We start from the raw sequence: 18,188 nt of genomic DNA on the forward strand, positions 1-18,188 counted from the left end.
TCACATGTATGCCTTTCTTCACGCCTCATCCACACACATGCAGCCTTAACTTGCAATATAATGTTGCCACTTCAAACTTTCTTCAACACACACCGGTCTCTCGGGTCGCTTGCCAACTCACCGGCCGTGTGCTTTTCTTTCTTCGTTTTATGATTTCCAGTTCACGAATCAAGGTAAGTACCACAGGCCTGGCCTCACCTCCCCAGCTCTGCTGCTCACCCAAGAGGGTTGCTGGCATCCTTGAAACACAATGCCCTGTGAGTCCTGCCAGCCATCTGTTTAACTGCAATGTTGATGAGGGAGATGATTGACAGCTTGGGTGAATGTTGGTGTATGAATGCTGCTGTGTTCTGTGAGTGACAGTGGGGCCCAATTGGTGGGGGAGGATGCCCGATGGGTGTGCCCCTTGTCCAGTCTATGTCCCATCCTAATGTATATCCCCAAAGAGTAACTGGTGTTGTACATATGTACATATGTATATGACTGTAAATAAAGCTACCTGGAAATAAAACCCAGCTCCACTGGTGGACTGTCTTAACCTTGTTACATCGTTCATTCTATTACAACAGCACACACTCATCATTCCAGGTAAGAACTAATATGACATCACATGCACACAGCCAGCCCCGTTTCTTGGCCCGGGCGGGCAACCGCCCGGGGTGCAGAGCTAAATAGCTCAGGAGGTGGGCGCAGTCAGGGCCCCACCGAGAAATATGCCTACTAAACAGGTGAGCGCTGCTCTGCAGTGTGCGGCTGGCTGCTCTCTGCAGACTTTGGGATGACACGAGACGCGTTACGAATATGCAAACAAAGGAATATATTCCAAACGCAGCGTGTGAGATGCTCCGGAGTCACACACCCTCTGCCCCTCATTCATTGTGCCAACAGCTATGCAAGCGGGGCAATTTATAAGTGATGGCTCACTTAACAAGCCATGTTTTTTACACAGTATCTGCTTAACATTTAATGTTAAGAACTGAAGATGAGACATTTGTATTCACCAGGCCAGACAAGTACCAGTTAGCTGACCAAACCCATGCATTCTTCCAAGAGAATTAACGTGCCACACAGAAAAGTTTTAAACTACTGTTTTTATTGTTATGTCTCTTTATTTGACACACCAACACTTTTATATTATATATATAACTTTTTTGTTACATATGGTGCATCCGTGGGAAGGTTAACTCTAATTTTCTTGCTTAAGTAGTCTAGTGGCCGCTTTGTGACATGGAATAAAAGCATGTGCTCAGCAGCAAAAGTGTTTTCATTGTCTGAACAAACCAGCCACTGCCTAGCGAGCACACCAGATGGCAACTCAATGTCACTTGGCACCTTGATTAGGAAAGTGGAGTTCATTGTGTGTCACCGTGCAGACAGTGGTCCATGGCGCAGTGATGTGTGCAGCAATGATTTGTGCACTGCACAAGTTGCCACCCTGTTGGTTAATGATGTATTTGTGGTGCTCGCTTATGCAACATCAGATATACCTGTTTTTGTCTGATGTGCCCAATGTCCATATAAGAGCACACTGGAATGTTTTGTAAATGTGACACTGCCACACCATGATTTTCACAAGCTGCAAGCCAGCACTAACAAGAGATGCTAATGCCAGCTCTGTTAGATAAAGCATGGGCCTGCTCATTTTTGCCGAAATAAACCCAGAGGGGTAATAGTGAGGCGGTAGTAGCAGCAGAACTGTGGACCCTTTACCGGGCATTAGAAGTCGGTTTTGTTTAAAACGCTTCATCAACCTATTACTGGTCTGGCTAAAGTTTGAAAGGAGGTACAATCCTTTCTGTGCATTGTTTATTGGCTCTCTCTTGTGCAGTATCCTGCCCCATCTGTAGATATAATTCCCTAAAGATGTTTCTGTATTAGGGTTGGGCATGCCCACACCAAGACGCAGACCTTCCTCCTCTAAGATTCTTCAGAAACAGGAAGCAAAGGAGCCCTTGTACCGCATTTTAGAGGCTGTAGTTGCACCCATTTTATACTCGCATCCAAAAAAGTAAGCTGTTCAAATGAGCATGTATGGTTCATGGTTACAAACATTTTAATGTTAATGTGAGTATTGTGAACTGTGATGCGAGCACCAAGCCACACATCAGATACGAATTTAGAGATTCACACATACAATCCTTTTATCACAGACATGTTCATTAAATGTGTAGATCTCTGATCACTGTTATAGTCCTGAAATGCTGTGATTTAATGCAAAGCATACATGAATCCTCATTGGTGCTATTTGTCCCCTTCCCACTCTCAGAGAGGTAGTTTGAAAGAGTACAATAAGAGTGTAACAGACTGTCCATCTTTAGAATGATAACATATCAGAAAATAATTCATATGCTTAGTCTAGTATTGGCCCTTGCGAAATACAAGTGAGTTGGTACGAACAGAACACCTTCAACACAAGGCCAGGTCATTGAGCCCTGAGACCCCGGTAGGCTTTTCAACCACAGTGTGCTAGTGCAAACAGTTTGAAACTGCATTTAGGCTTCCCTAAGAGCAGGTGACAGAAAAAAAAACCTTTACTTGCGCAGCAACAGCTGTGTTTCCGCATTAGAGTTCTTCTGTAAAGTACTTGAATTACAATGTAATGAATCCAGCTTCATTCATATAGCAATTATTTATTCATAACGAGGAGGGGTTTTGTCACACGGCAGAGGTGTCGTTTGGGAGTGACGTGTGACGGGCGGGGCGCATTCTGACGTTTCGCCCTGGGCACCAAGTTGGCTAGAAACTGCCCTCCACATAACCAGCAGTGAAGACAGGAGAAGTCAAACACAACATAGCACAAGACTAGGAGTGATCAATATTTCAAAACCCCACAACATCTATAATACCACATATATGCACCGCTCACATGCTTGCCATTGTTTGCCAGCAATCACTGTCAATAGTGAGGTCATAACAAGGAGACAGAGGTCCCGCCAAACCTGCAGCACTATGGAGAATCTGATGACTTCGTAGTTAGTCCCCCTGGAGGTTCATGTGACTTTGTACATACCTGCTTCTTCTTGCTGCTTTTCTCGTTCTTAGTCCGCCGCTAACTTACTTCAACGCGCTCCTTTCAATCACCCGTGAGCGCAGCAGTGCGTTGACACACATACACACGACACTTGCGCGCCAGTCTGGGCGGGAGCGTTGCTAAGAGACCTCAAAGAATATACAAACATGGCGCTGCCCGGTTGTTTGCTCGCCCCTTTCTCCTGCCCGCACATGCTAGTCTTCTAAACTTGGCTTCTGGTTGGCTGATTAAGAAAATGTAGGCGGGACCAGGGCCACTTGAACTTACTGTGATTGGGTAGCAGAGACTCGGCTGTTGGCGGCTACAGCAGAAGTGGAGACTTCTGAGTTACTGGATAAAGACAGCTGGATAGCTCAGCGGGTCGTTTTAGGGTCATTTCAAGCACTCCAAGGAGTGACATTCACGAAGAAGCACAACAGAAACGTGTACAGTGTGATCGGCTAATATGGTAAGAGCTTACTACCGTTATTTAGTGAGTAGAAAACCCCCAGAATGACTCAATCTTGTGCTCGGGCGAATAATTGTTGCTAAAACAGCTCGCCCAATCCAAATTGCCGCACCTCACAGTGCCGACCATAAGCATGTATGTTTTTTTCGTCAATTTTATTGAACAAAAACATTTCCATTCTGATGTATAGGCTGCCGGAGGGTTGTGTAGGCTGTAAATACGATTTAAAACAAATATCATCAAAGTGAAATTCACACTTTCTATGCCTGTTATAGGAATGCATACTTTGCTCCGCTGCCAGTTGCACGGACTTTTGGCGATATGGCATCTGCAACAGAAGGGGTTGTTTTTGGTTAATAGGGGCAGGGGAAAAATGCAAGATGGCTTTGCTGTTGGCGCTTGAAGCTTGGGGTTGCGTGTGATTCTGCTTCCTAAGTGAAATGCCTAGAGGGCACTGTAGGTAGTTGCCCTCCCATCATGTTCCCTTGTGCCCCCACCATTCTCGCACACAGGTGTTGCCTGTTTTGCTTGATTCTTTTACCCTTCTCCCCCCTCACCCCACTCAAGCCTACTTCTGCAGGAGTCTGTCCTGATAAATTCTGGTTTCACCATCACTGTCTTGTGGCCAATGCTGGATTTTACTTTTATGACTTAATTCATTCACGGTGCGTCACCCTTTCTCAACTCTCATGCTGGACTTCCCTTGCATCTTGTACTCATGGTGGCCCTGAATCATGCTGTTCCCATCTTCATCTTGTTTCCTGGCTTGCAACATTGTGTTACTACTGACTTCTACAATTGTATTCGCTCGCCACTCTTTTTGACTGCTTACTCTCTGTTCTCTCCTCCTCCCCCTTTCTCCCTTTTCCTATATCCTCCCCTTACTTTCTTGTAAGCACTTACTCTATCAGAATTGTCCCTGGACCTAGTATGATAGCAACCTCGTCTGTCTCCTCCCCCCTCCCCTTACTGTTTTTTTCCTCCCCACCCCCCCCCTCCAGCACTATCTGAAATGTTGTCAGACGTAGTATGATAGTCGCTTGTTTTGTTCCTCCCCCTACCTTTCTGCACCCCTCTCCCTCACCTCTTGTTTTTCTCCTGCTCTACCAGAAATGTCGTCAGGCCTAGTACGGTAGTCGCCTGTCTGTTTCCATTTCCTTCCCACTCTCCCCCTCCCTTCCTTATCTATGTCTTAGCTCTGGCACTATCTGAAATGTCGTCAGGCCGAGTACTATAGTTAATTTCACATCCTTACTGTTCATGGCCTGTAAGAATGTCATTGTATTTTCCCTTGTTCCCTGCCTTGCCTTGAAGTGCTTTGAAACACATTGTGTATATGTGCTATATAAATAAACATATCATATCCATCCAGAAGGGAGACTTTACGCCTCTAACGCCAGGGTGTGTTTACCAAGCTCGTGGGGTAGATGCAGAGTTCTGATGGTTAAGGTGGATAGAAAGTAGTATTGTAGGGAAGGCAACAGTTAGCCGAGACCACAATGAGCATTTGGAGTATCCGCTCTGGTAGAGCTGTATCAGTGTAGGGGTGCATCTTGTAGCAAAGTACATGTGGGGAACACACCGGAGCACATTGTGTTTGGGGGGTCGGGGAAGACTGGCATTAGATTACAGTGGTGTAATACTTGGGCGCAAATAAGAGTGGGGAATGCTGCAGACAACACAGATTTGTGAACGTCCCATTAAGGGTGTGCAGGGGCAATGTCTTTGTATTGTATTGTGTTATTTATATAGCGCTCTTTCCCCAGTTGTGTGGCCTCAATGCACTTTTTCCTTGGTTGAACACCCTTGGTGACTGTAGTTGATGTGGTTAGATATGCTAGGGGATTATTTTAGATGCGTGTGTGAAAGTTTGCCATTCTAAGACTTGGGTGGCTGGCAAGGCTCGACTAAGCAGCCCAGTAGAGGTCAGACACGTGGGTGGGTGCTCTTGGGTTTAGAGATAGGCTCTCCCAACATCACATCAGCAATCTGCAAGGCCAGCTATACCGGGTTCTTTTGAGTGGTGGTCGCTATATGTTAGTGGCAGAGGTGTTGTGGTACTTCAGGTGTTTCAGTCTGGACGGCTATGTGTGAAACTAGGCCCGATGTGCTTAGCCGTAGACGTGTTCTATCATGGATGGATGAATCGCCGTGCCTGCGTCCTATGTCCACGCTAGTGGTGTGAGCAATACGTACCGTAGGCTGCGGGATTGCTCATTTGTCCTGGTGTAGAATTGAGTCCTGTCCCGATGGGCCTAGGCTTCCTATTGTTGCTGGTATCCACATATGATGAGCAGAGACGGTGTCAGAGCCTAGATTAGAGGATCCTCTACAGTGGGAGAAAGGCCTATGTTCACAGTGCCCAAGGTTTAAGCATATGGCGAACCTAGATCAAGGCTACACCTAGTATTGAGGATTCTGTATAGGGTAGAGAGGCCTGGGTATCACACTGCAGTATGATTCGTCGTATAGTAAGCAAGGATGGGGGTGCACCTAGAATTGAGAATCCTGTATGGTGGGCATGTGGCCCAGGTTTCGCAGTGCAGGAAGTCTCAACATATAACGAACAGACGGAGGGGGCTACCGCTAGATTCATGTTGGTGGGGCTGGGGGAGCCTAGGCTTGACAGATCGTATGTTTCAGCCTGTTGAATGGTAGGTATCCATGGTGTAAACAGTCATTGATTGTTTGATGTGCCTAGTTTATGGATGGGTTTGTGGAGAGGGATTACTAGTGTTGGGAGCTTCCCGGGATGGGCGATGAGGGTTAACGGTATCAATTAATGGTTAATGACGTACGTGTGCTAACCAGAACTGCTTATCTCATTGTTAGTTGTCTCTCATGTGGACTGGTGGGAATGGGCGTGGTGAGTATGATGCAAGTATAGCCACAGCGAAGGCTGCTGGCATAGCTCGGGTGCTTGTTTGATTGGAATGTTGTTGTGGGTGGGTTGTTGGATCAGGAATGCCACAACGAAAGCTGCTGGCTTACATGGAGATCTAGTCGGCAGGAACTGTTGTGCAATATGTGGTGGTGTCAGATGAAACCTCTGTGAAAGCTACCGGCCCCTGAGATGTGATCAAAGGTGGTGGGGTTTGTTAATGGGGTATTCATGGTCTGCAGTGGTTTAGGAGAGTATTGGGAAGAGCCAGGTTTTAAGGGTCTTCCTGAATTGCAGGTGGTTTGTGATGTTGCAAATGTGTAGGGGGGTGGAATTCCAGATGGCGGCTCCTCCTTCTCCGCCCAAGCACCAACCAAGTCTTATGGAGCTATGCAGTGGGATCACTAGGCGAAAAGCATTGCGGGATCTGAGGTACCTGGAAGGTTGGTATAGGGGTAATTTTGTCTCTCAGGAATTCCGGGCCAGTGTTGGGGATTACGTGATGGGTGATGCACATGGCTTTGATGGTGGTGCGTCGAGCAATGCAGAGCCAGTGGAGGACTCTCAGGGTAGGGCTAATGTGTTCTCTGGCAGAAGGTTAATGAGCAGGTGGGCTGCTGCATTTTGGATTCTTTAGAATTTCCGTATTAGGGATGCGGGCACACCTAGGTAGAGGCAGTTTGCATAGTCCAGGTGGGAGAGGATGATGGAGTTGATAGCCGAGAAGTGGTGGGGGAAGGTGAGGTAGGGGAAAATCCCCCTGAGAGTGCGTAAATGAAAGAAACAGGTTTTGGGTACCCTGGTGGTGTGTTGGGAGAGGGATAAATTGAGTCGAATTTGCATCCAAGGTTTTTAACCACATTTGCTGGAGCGAGTGCTTGTTGTGGTGATTCGGGCCAAAGAATTGGTTGTGGGATGAGAGATTTTTTTCCCACAGAGTAGGATTTCGGTTTGCCCAGGGTTGAGGATGAGGTGGTTGGTCGTCATTGAGGGATCAATATCAAAGAGGCATGAAGACAGGTCCGTGCTGCCGGATCCATCAGAGTTTGGGATTTTGAGGATGATCTGGATATCGTCTACGTAGTTGTATCAGGTAAGGTTGTACGAACGGATGATTGCGGGAATGGGTGAAGATTAGCAGTGACTTGGATGCTCCTTGGGGAACACCTTTGCAAACTGGACGTGATATGGATGTGAAATGGTCGAGGTGCATGATTTGCGACCGGTTAGAGATGAAGTGTTTGTTGTCTCTCTAATAAGATCATGTGATCGATGATATCAAAAGCTGCAGCAAGGTCTAGAAGGATGAGAGCCTCGCAGCCGTCTGCATCGGCTGTTCTTGGTCATCCCAGATGGAGACTAGGGATGCTTCTGTTCCCCTTAGTGGTCTGAAACCTGATTGTGCTGGGTCTAGGAGGTTATTGGATTCAGCAAATTGGTCCAGCTGTTTATAAGCCACGCGGTCGATCAGTTTGGCGATGAAGCGCATATAGGAGATGGGACGGTTGTTTTGGGGAAGAAGTGGGTCAAGCGTTGTTTTTTTGAGAATGGGTTTGGTGTGGGATTGTTTTTTTTTTTTTTTTAGGGCTTTACGGAAAGATCATAAGGTGAGTGATGGTTAAGGATTGCGCGAGCGATGTTACCTGCACAAGTGGCGGTAAGTGTTTTCTTGAGCAGTGTGGGTGAGCACGGGTCTACCGGAGAGCTTGAAGGGCGGAAGACCGCTACCAGCGACAGGAATTCTTGGTGTGTGATGGGGGAGATCAAGTCAAAAGGGTTGGGGAGGGGTTTGTGTGGGGTGCTGCGGGTGGGTGGGCGGTGGTGGTAGGATTTTTAATTTGGCGATGATGCTGTTATCTTTCGTTGGCTACGTTGTAGAAGTGGAGCGATAAAGTGTTGCATAAGCCTTGGAGCTTGGGATCGTCAGGCGAGAGTATGAGGGTGATTTGAATTCTGCTATGATTTTATGTAATTCCTTACTTGGGTTGGGGGCATTTTGGATTTGGTTCCCATAGAATGATTTCTTGCTTTTTCTGATTTCCGATCTGTAGTTTCTGGTTGTCCTTGCTAGGCCGGTTTTGTTTTGTGCTGAAGGCTCGGCTCTCTAGGCCCGTTCCAGAGGGTGCTTGAGAGTTTTGACGAGTTTGAGATTGGGGGAGAACCACCTCAGCGATGTTCCACATCTCTGTGAGGGACGTTTTGACTGGGTGAGGGGTTTGAGGGCATTGGTAAGCCAGAAGTCAAAGGAGTCAATTGCCAGTGGTCCTTCCGCTAGGAAGAGTGAGTTGAGGGAGTTGCAGAGAGAGAGAGTTCAAGATCTGGGGTATGACCCCTTTGTTCCATAATGGGAAAGTGGAGGGGAGGTTTGTGAAGGACGTGTTGGGTGATGGCCAGTGACCAAAGTCTTGAGCGGTATTGTGAAACAGAGTGCTGAGTGATCAGATCATGACAGTGGGCACGGGGGTTGGGTGGATATGACTGTGGTGGTGAATATTGCTATGAGAGTGTGGCCTCTGGTGTGGGTAGATGTGTGAAGTTTCAGATTGAGTGGAACTAGACTGTCTGTAAGTGACCTGGTCATGGGGTTGGACGGTGGGTCGAACCATATGTTGAAATCTCCTAGGATGGTGATAGTAGGGTGTTGGATGAAGTAGGCGGCCAGAGCTTCACCAAGTGTGTCTGCGAAGTTTATGTTGTAGCCGGGGGTCTATAGATGAGCAGGAAGCTGTGTGAGGTTGATGGATCTGGTTGGAATTTTACCAGGAGGGGATTCATAGTCGGTGGTGGAGGTGTCCTAGTTTAATAGCTTTAATTGGTCTTTGTGTAAGATTGCAAGTCCGCCTCCCCTACGATATCTGTTACGAACGGTGCAAGTGTAACCAGGTGGGAAAGTCTCATCTGCGAGAGGTTTGTAGTCATCCGAGAACCAGGTCTCAGTAATGTAGAGGATGTCTGGGTTTTCTTCTGTGAACAGGTCATAGATGTGGAGTTTGTTTTTGGAAACAGACCTGGCGTTGATGAGGGTGCAGGAAATATGGCGGGACGGCTTTGGGCGTACGGTGGGTGGCGTTTGGGGGGAGAGCGGGGTCTGCTGTGGGCAAAGGCAGTGGGGGGGTGGGTGAGGAGAAGAGCGATACGACTGGTTTGGGTGCGGGCAGTGAGGTTTCGCTCCTATATTGCGGTGGCAGTGGTTGCGAGCTGTGGCAGAGAATGTGGGATGCTAGGAGGGGTATTAGGTGACTGCGGTCTCACCCATTCCTTGCATTATGTGCAGTCGTGGGGGTGTGGGAGAGAGTGGGTGGTTCTCTGGTGAGTGGAGTGTTGGCTAGAGCTTTTCTTGCTGCGCTAAGAGAGGGGAAGTGGAAGACGGGAGTGGTCTGTAGTCGGATAGGGGGAATGAGAGGGCTGTGTCAGGGGATGGGTGTTCTTGGGTGGGAGCTAGCAGATCCGTCTCTCCATCTTGTTGCTCTTAATTGTGCAGAGTGGGATCTACGGGTAGGGGAGAGAGTGGCGGTTTGCGGTGGGGGAATAAGGTTGAGTTTGGTGAAAGAGGAGGGTGAGGAAAGGTCAGTTGGACATGCTCTATTGCTCTATGGAAGGGGCGTGGGCTGTGTGGTAGGGAGTGGCTGTGGTGGGTCTCTGTGGGGCTAGAGGTGCGCCAGGTAGCTGCACGGTTGTGGCCAGTGAGTGGCATGGTGCCCCGATGACTGTGTTACTGATTGAGGACTAGGTTTGTGAGAGAGCGGGCCTACGCCTAACTATGCCAATTCATTACAAGACTGAACACAGTCACCTAAAAGTGCAGTTTGTGTACAAGGCTAAACACAGCTAGATTTGAGAGTCCTGTATAGTGGGAGAGAGCTACACCAAACAAGGCGACCGAAAGATGCAGTGTGTGTACTAGGCATCCATAGGGTCTCATCTGTAGGTATAAAAATTGTTCGGTCTGAGAAAGCATTTTGGGAAAACGACAAATGGCTTTATTGAAGGTTGGTGCGCCATTTAGACCAGAAATGATGTAGGTGTGTAGATTTATACGCCCTGCCGCTACCACCCAGGGGCAGTCTCCAGGTACTCAGTATACCAAAAAAGACAAATCCAATGGTAGGCTTTCTTTATGTCCAATTGAGGATATCTGAGTGAGTGGCTGATGAGGGAATAGTGTAATGGGACATAAAACCTGTGATGTAAACTAGGGAACAGGCGTAAATACCTCACACAGCAGAGGCCTGGTGCCCTGTTAAATGTTAATATTCATGTAGTTACAAATAGAACGTATGAGTAGGGTGTAGAGGCAAAGTGTGAACTGAGTCAATTGGGGGAGGAGGGTTAAGCAAAGCCCCTTCATTGGTCAGAAGGTGGAGACTGACTCTTAACCTGTTCCAACATATTGGGGGTGGGGGGTTTAATATGTAGGGGGAAGGAGTGGAAGAAGGTGGAGGCACGTACAGCTCAGGAGGGAGAGTACAGGGTAACGCAGCTGGCAAGGTGGGTTAGACCATGAATGGATTTGAAGACCAGAAGAAGTAATGTAAATAATTGTTTTTCATTTGAAAGCCATCAGTGAGCAGAGGTGAGGGAGAAGTAGGGTATGTTGGTGCACATGGCAGAGAAAGAGTAGAAGGGAAGACAGAGGAGTAGGCTTGCCCAGTAATCTGTTTTACTGACCACAAGAGTAGAGATTAGAATTTGGATGAGTGGTGGGAATTGTGGAGAAACATTTTCATAATGTTGAGCAGGTTGATCGTCGCTGCTGTGTCAATGGCTGTAATGAACCGTTGAAGGTTGAGGTCGCTGTCAAAAAGGATCCTTAAGTTGCAAGCCTTGGGCAAAGGAGGGAGGATATCAAGAGAAAGGAGGAGTTTGGCAAGGGGAGAGTGGCATTAACATTAGAGGCAGGGCGAAATGCTTTCAGAGATGCCAGGTGTGAAGGCAGACAGCTCTAGGTGTCCTCGGCAAAGACACCTGGCTTTTGGGGGGGTCACCCAGAGGGAGGGAATTGGGGGTGATGTTTGAATGTTTGAGTTCCAACAATGCACAAGAATCCATAGGAGAGGTACAGTATCATGTAGCCAAGAGATGATGGGGTTTGGAGCAGGGAGGGATGATCCATGGTGTCAAATGACGGGGTGTGACTGAAAAGGTTTAGAATGGAAGAAATTGGGGGCAGTGTGCCATGGTTTGAAAGTTGGCAAAATGTATGACTTCTGTTTGGTGTGCTGCTCACTAGTAAGAGGCTAGTAAGGAGAAGGAGGGGTTGTCTGGTTCAACTGTGGGTTTCGTGTGGTCCAAATGGGTCAGTAGGTGCATGCAGGGGTTGGGTTAGCTGAGCAGAGGAAGGGTAGGAGTTTGTTGCTGTTGAAGTGAGTGAGATAGAGCTGAGGGAGTGGAATGATGTGGGGGGGGAGATGAAACAGTTGACCTATTGTCACATATCTTAGAGATTTTTGAGAAGTAGTAGGCAATGCTGTTAGAGGGGTGGATTAGGTAAGAGTATTTTTGGGGGTGGTGGGGAAACATAGCCTGGAGGTCATTGAGAGCTTGCAAACGGAGAGATGATTTAGCAATTGAGGTCAGTGGTGAGGGCAAGGAGAGAGTACTTCTAAGCGGTGTAGAGAGTGGGGGGGTTCATCTTTACGCCAGAGGAGTAGGCAACAGTGAGTGCTTGAATGTCTTCACTTGATGGGAAGCTGAGATAATGAGCGAGAGAAAGAAGGGGTGACCGAGCACGCAGGATAATGATAGTCAAAGGAGGTGGCAAGTGTATGTGGTAAAGGCATGTTCAATTGAGTAGGTGAGCAGAGGACAGAGCGCTCAAAAGGTGGGCTTTACTTGGTCTTGGTTTGGGGTCAGTTATGTTTGGACTTTCTTTTGGTGATAAGTGAAAGGAAGGTGAGTGTAGAGGCTACAGAGATGGTGAATTGGGTATCAGAATGAGGTATCAATAGAGAAGGTCAAGGAGTGAAGGCTAGTAGTAAGACATCAACAGATTTCTCATTGGTGAGTCGGAAGGTAATGTAGGCTTACCCTAGCATGATCTGAGTGTAGTCCATTTGTAATTGATGGGACTTGGTGATGGTTGGGAGGTTGAATGTTTCCCTTCGTGGCCAGTGGGACAACTGCTTGGAAAGACTTGAGTAGTACATAGAAGTTGGAGAAGAAAATGTTAGGGGTGCCAGGTGGGCGATCGACAAGGAGAACAAGAGGGATGGAGGCAAGGAGATGGACAGAGGTTTGTTCAGAGGAAGAGTGTAAAGTCTGAGGGGGAGAGTACATGGTGTGTTTGACACAGACCAACCCTACCACCCTTTTTTGAGAGTCAATGGGCGTGGCAGAAAAGTAAGCAAGGAGTGCAGCGTTGTGTTCGAGCCAGGTTTGGGTGGGGGCCAACACAAAAGTTTGGCATGATGGAAATGAAAATGTACAGCGATGAAAGATGTTTTATTGCAGCTGGCTGGCCTTTCCAGTGGGCCTCAGTGAGTTTGAACTGGGATGATGGGGTGGCAGAGGCAGTGGTTGAGGTAGGATGGTGGACAGCATAGATGAGGTTTGAGTGGAAAGTGCATGAGATGGGGGGTATTAACTAGGATCTGTTTTGACGGTGCATTGTGGCTGGGGTGAGCAGGAGATGGGGCTTGAGGTAGTGGTGGTACAGAAGAAGGGAGGGGGAGAGACCCTTTTTTGGGGGGAAAGGACAGGCCGGCAACAACCAAAAAACACACATCTTGATTTTCAGTAGGCTGTTACCGACCAAAAAACACAGATACAGTTTTAAATAGGTCGGTGGTGGGATATACAGTGAGATGCAATTTAATGAGTGCTGACGGCAGTTTCTCCTAACTGAAAGGAGACACAAGCTGCTGGTCACCAGACTGCACAGTGTCACAGGGGTACATGATTTCCATTCTTGTGGGTTATTTATTTATTTATTTATTTTTTACAAATCACTGCTCTCATTGGTTCAACTAAGGGAATCGATCAAGACTACAGCTCACGCAAAAAACAGAACAAAATGAATTCAGCTCGATTGTAACTGATTCATTGATCTCCGAACAAGTGAAGGCATGAGGGCTAGGTGATTATTATGGAGAGTGCAGCAGCCGCTGGAACCATGAAATGCCTTGCAATGCCAAAACGAAACAAATAAACATGCTAATTGCAAGGATCAAAAAATTCCCTGTAAACAAGTTGTTTCTTCAGCTCAACTCCATGCGACCTCAGAACGAAAAAGGTGAGTCGGCCTGGCCAGACAAAAAACATGTACATGCAGGTTGCGCCCAGATGTCTGCGTAACTCCACCTCTAGCTGGCTGCCCAGATACAGGGTTGCCGAGTACATAGGTGCTCTGGTTGTCCGGGCCCTGTCTCTAACAATTTGAATATCCTTTCAATGCCACTGCCTTACCATCTGGGCACTACACCCCGATGTTTACATATGTCTTTTGCCACATTAGTATATATTCTTAAGGGTGATGGGTTTACTAATATTAAAACATTCCTACCCACTTACTTGCTAATTCACACTCCTTTCACGAAAATCTGGAGAAATATATTTCTCAAGTAGTCTTTCATTCGTGCAGTACTTGTAGATGTATGTCTCATCGAATAGGGGAGACTAGAAGTGAGGCAAGACAAAACGCCAGGGCTGAGTAGCATTCTACCATCTGTCACAGGATAACTTGAGATCGCTGTAAAATATCCCCTGATTTACCATATAGATTTTTAGATACAAAGACACTGAGCATAAAATACTGACAGTCCTTTCTTGCGCTATGCTTTGACAATGAATGCGTCTTGTTGTTCGTTGAAGCTGTTGGGGTGTTTTGGCTTTGATATGGAAATGCCAGTGCTGATGGCACAAACAGTAACATAGTTGTAGTGCTGATGGGATGGGACACTGGCCTCCCAAATGCAAAATGTCCCTCTCTCCTTCTGTCTCTGCCGCAGTCTTTTTATTGTTCCACGCAAAGAAGTGTTTCAAAGTAGCCCATGCTCTCCCCCAACCCCTGTGCAGGACTATGAGCTGGGGCCAGGCCAATGATGCAACAATTTTTCGTCTCTTTATGTATTAGCCAAGTCAAATAGCTGCTTTTTCAATTAACACCGAAAAGTTAGCTATTAATATGAAGGTTTATTAGGTTAAACGCACATGTGTAAAGCAAAGCCGAGTCGGAAAGAGCGGAGCGCTCGAGCCTGTTTGCTTGACTTCAAAAGCTACCAGAACTACTTAGGACTGCCTAGCCCAACTGGTGGCATACCAACCCATGCAACATTAGCTTGTGTTCGTGAATGTTTCTAAAGGAACATTAGGGAACATCTGCAAGACTCTTAGTATAATGGGCCGTATAAAGTGGCCAGAAGTTATTGTTTTCATCTTGTGCGGAAGTTAGACTTGCATCCCACTGTGTATTAGTGCCTCATATCTCAGATGTAGCTCCTACTTATGCGTGATGCCCGGGCTGCTTTTGCCTACTGTCCATTGTGGGGTACATTTACCAGCCCAACAGAAATCCCTGCATCAGCAAACTGCATTTTAGCAGTTATAGAAATAATGTCTGCGCTGCCTCTGCTGAGCACATATGGGGCAAGATGGAACGTAGACACCCTGAGGATTGCTGCTTTTATTTTCTTCATGTGAACCAAAGAGAAGGATTCCCAGGCGGAATGGCTCAGCGCTGCTATGCTGCCAGCTCAAAACTTCAAACTGAAAAAGAAAATGTTCTGGGTTTAAAATGGCCTTGCACTGGTGCTCTGTTCATCTTTAAACTTCACACAGTTTGGTTCCAGTAAAACACATCCATGCCCATCTATTTCAATTGAACATCATCAAATAAGGCTTTCCTGCCCAGAACAACATTGTTCATCAAGTAAAATCTGTGAAGAGCAGAGAAATTCATTTTAGGCCGCACGGCCAGTGTTACTGTTGCAACAAATTAACACAGGCAAAGCTCTTCATTTGCTTGGTGTCAGTTTCAAAGAACCCATTTCTTGAAAATATGCCTGTGCACAGAAATTGACAAGAGCTATGAAAGCTTTCAGAAAGCAAAATACGAATAAAACTGCATGTTACATGAACATAAAAATAAAATGAACCAGTGTTGGTTGGCCATGCATGGAAATGAAATGACATTATAGAAGCTAAATGGGGAAAGAATACGGTCAAATGCCCAGAAACACAACTGTACATTTGGGTAAGAAAAGCTGTAAGAATATAGGCATATTTCACTGTGTGTCATTTTATTTTTCTTCACAAAAAGAACTGCAACAGCCTAACTGAGGCAGGCATTTCCTGTTAGGCCAGTTTAGCTCAAAAGCCAAATGTCGCACTTCCCCGTGATTTCATGCTGGGCCCTGTTGTATGGAATGCCAGGTGTCATAATTACAGGGTGCCTCAGACTGCATGGCAGAGATGCTTTCAAGGACAAAGGGGGATTCCAACCCATGTGTTTGCCACAGAAGTGTGAAATCCCCTGCATTCAAACAGAAGGGCTTCAAAGGAGAACAAAGCCAGCCCACTTGATTTAAGAGACAGTTCTATTAAGACATTTATTTCAGTAATCTGAAAATGCAGTAATGTGAAATTCTGATGGGTTTTAATGTAATTTTTGCGCCATTAAAATAAGACTATTTGGGTCTTACTAGCATGTGGGGGACGCAAACCACAGTAAAAAGGCTTTTCTGAGGAAAGCGTACATAACACAGATGTAACATTTAATGGAAATATGCCTGGCATTGATAGGCTCCTGTGTATCCGGTTGTCGAATTTTAGGTGAAATACTTTCCATAGAAATTGCAAAAGATTGCCAGAAGGACGAAACAGCATTGCACAAACTTGGGATTTGGAATAGCATATTCCTTGTAGAATATGGGGTCTGCCCATCTGATTTTCAGGAGGATACCAATTGTAAATATAAGGGTTTTGTTTCATAACTGATTTTGGCAAAAGAAACTGTGGTATAACAATTCACACCATAAAACACACACCCTAAAACTGATGTCACTTCCCTCACACACCCTAAAACTGATGTCACTTCCCTGGGTCCAATCTGCTTAAAGGGAGGCGGCGACATCCACAGCCTGACCTATCCCATCTTAGAGGTATGTCCAGGTTATTTCGGCCTACATAGTAAAAATCCTGCTTATAAAAGGAGGAAGCATAGGTAGAGTCAAGACATTCAGAATCCAGAGATCCAGACATTCAACATTCACCCTGCAAGACTGCAGACTCCAGAGCCAGGCCAGAGGTAGCTGATCCATATCCTGGCAGAACCTCCTTTCCAGGCAGAACCACTTAACCAGAATTAAACCCTACAAAAATCCCAATAATTCAAGAAGAAAGGTGGAGAAAGGCTGCTGACCCATTTGGGAGAATCCAGTAACCATACCTGTCTTTGCCGACCTGATTCACCCCACTGTCCACTGTGACCAGACCCTGGTTGCCTCACTTTTCCCTTAAAGGAGATCCCAGCCACTCCTTAGTGACCAGACCTTTGTCCCGCTGTCCAGAGACCCGGCTGGCTGCCCCAATTACCTAACTCAAGGGCATTTTGTAAGTATTACTTGTCCCCAGAACCAAAAAGCTGCACACACTGCTCTGTTACCTTGCATTCTGTAAAACCCTATAAAAATCCTATACATACCCTAGTACATTCTCAAATTGTCAGAACCCTCTGTGTGTGCTGTCCTTAGAAAAATCTGTGTTACCATGTGTTGGCGCAATTTTTTCCAAATCATTTCAGTCCGTTGTGTATGTCCTTAGTATTTTTTTTTAAATACATAAATACATTTCCCATAGAGATGAACATGGCGTGAATAGATTAACCTCCTTGCGTACCATGTCTTTCTTTAACTATCTAGCCACTAAAATATAGTTGCAGTAGAAAAAATAATTTTGTTAACAAAACAGAGTTTGCCCGTAAAAGGGTTTCCCTTCGAAAATCTGATTTTCCTTCACTATAAAGAATCCCATACTGTCACCCATCCAGAGTCACTCTTTAACTTTAGTATCATACCTGTTATGTGCCTTTGTACCTCATCAGCAAAACCGATTTTCGATTCTGTCTGTTTAGCTCATTTCTGAAGTTGTTTGCTATTTTAAACCCGTGAAAACTAAGAAATTGCAATTTTGCCATGTGCGATTCTTGCTGCACTGTTTTTCCTTCCCAAAGTAGATTTTCTCACTTGTATGCATGTTGTTTAGTACCTCGCCTTGTAGCTTGTAAGTCTTCTTGCTCTTTAGTACAGCCACACACGTTTGTCTTATTCATTCAACCTCACATGTAAAATAACTATTAATTGAATTCCGAGTGCCATTTTGCTCATTTTACAAGGGTACAATCCGATTTCGGCCTCCGATTCAGGAGTGGTAGGTCTGATTTCCAATCAGATTTTTATCTCTTATACCCGACTCCTTGCTACACCTCTACATCCACACAACTCGGCTAACCTAGGTTTGAGGGTGTGTTGCAGGGGGAATGCATAGCAGTTGTCCCATTTAAAAGGATTACCAACGGTGATCTGGTTTTCTTTCTTATTTGCATTACTGTGTCTGATGTCAGAAAGTTTAAATTAAGTGTCCTATCATGTTGCTGTGTAATTATCACCACACTGGTGATTGCTGCCCTATATTGAATGTTTGATTTTCATTGGAGTTTAAAATAAATAAATATTTCATTATTACCACCAGCCTTGTTCATGGTCCATTGCAATACAGGGTGTACATCAAGGGGGATGTGAGGCGGGTTGGCTGCCTTCTCAAAAATAGAATCTGAATGTAATAAACTTAAAAGCGTTTTTCTTGTGCGCCGCATCGCTGGCCAGTAGAAAGAG

At 46.1% G+C, this 18,188-nt stretch overlaps 2 protein-coding genes across 5 annotated transcripts in view; one reads left to right on the forward strand and one right to left on the reverse strand.

The window, feature by feature from the left end:
* The window catches only part of LOC138516197 (uncharacterized), a 453,476-nt gene that overhangs the window by 373,209 nt on the left and 62,079 nt on the right, over positions 1-18,188 (forward strand). The window contains exon 1 of one of the 3 annotated variants that reach the window (XM_069631142.1): positions 3,344-3,479. The exons of the other annotated variants lie outside the window; for them this stretch is intronic. Coding sequence (XP_069487243.1) covers positions 3,477-3,479 — 3 coding nt within the window. The 5' untranslated portion in view covers positions 3,344-3,476. Of the gene's footprint in view, positions 1-3,343; positions 3,480-18,188 lie in introns of those variants that run through there. 3 annotated transcript variants of the gene reach the window in all.
* Positions 1-18,188, reverse strand: part of BBS12 (Bardet-Biedl syndrome 12) — a 386,191-nt gene that overhangs the window by 56,112 nt on the left and 311,891 nt on the right. The window contains exon 1 of one of the 2 annotated variants that reach the window (XM_069631138.1): positions 3,011-3,141. The exons of the other annotated variant lie outside the window; for it this stretch is intronic. The gene's annotated coding sequence lies outside the window, so the exon portion shown is untranslated. Of the gene's footprint in view, positions 1-3,010; positions 3,142-18,188 lie in introns of those variants that run through there. 2 annotated transcript variants of the gene reach the window in all.

The sequence above is a fragment of the Ambystoma mexicanum genome, chromosome 6q, assembly GCF_040938575.1.
Source record: "Ambystoma mexicanum isolate Mex_15411 chromosome 6q, UKY_AmexF1_1, whole genome shotgun sequence".
In the NCBI taxonomy this organism is placed as follows: Eukaryota; Metazoa; Chordata; class Amphibia; order Caudata; family Ambystomatidae; genus Ambystoma; species Ambystoma mexicanum.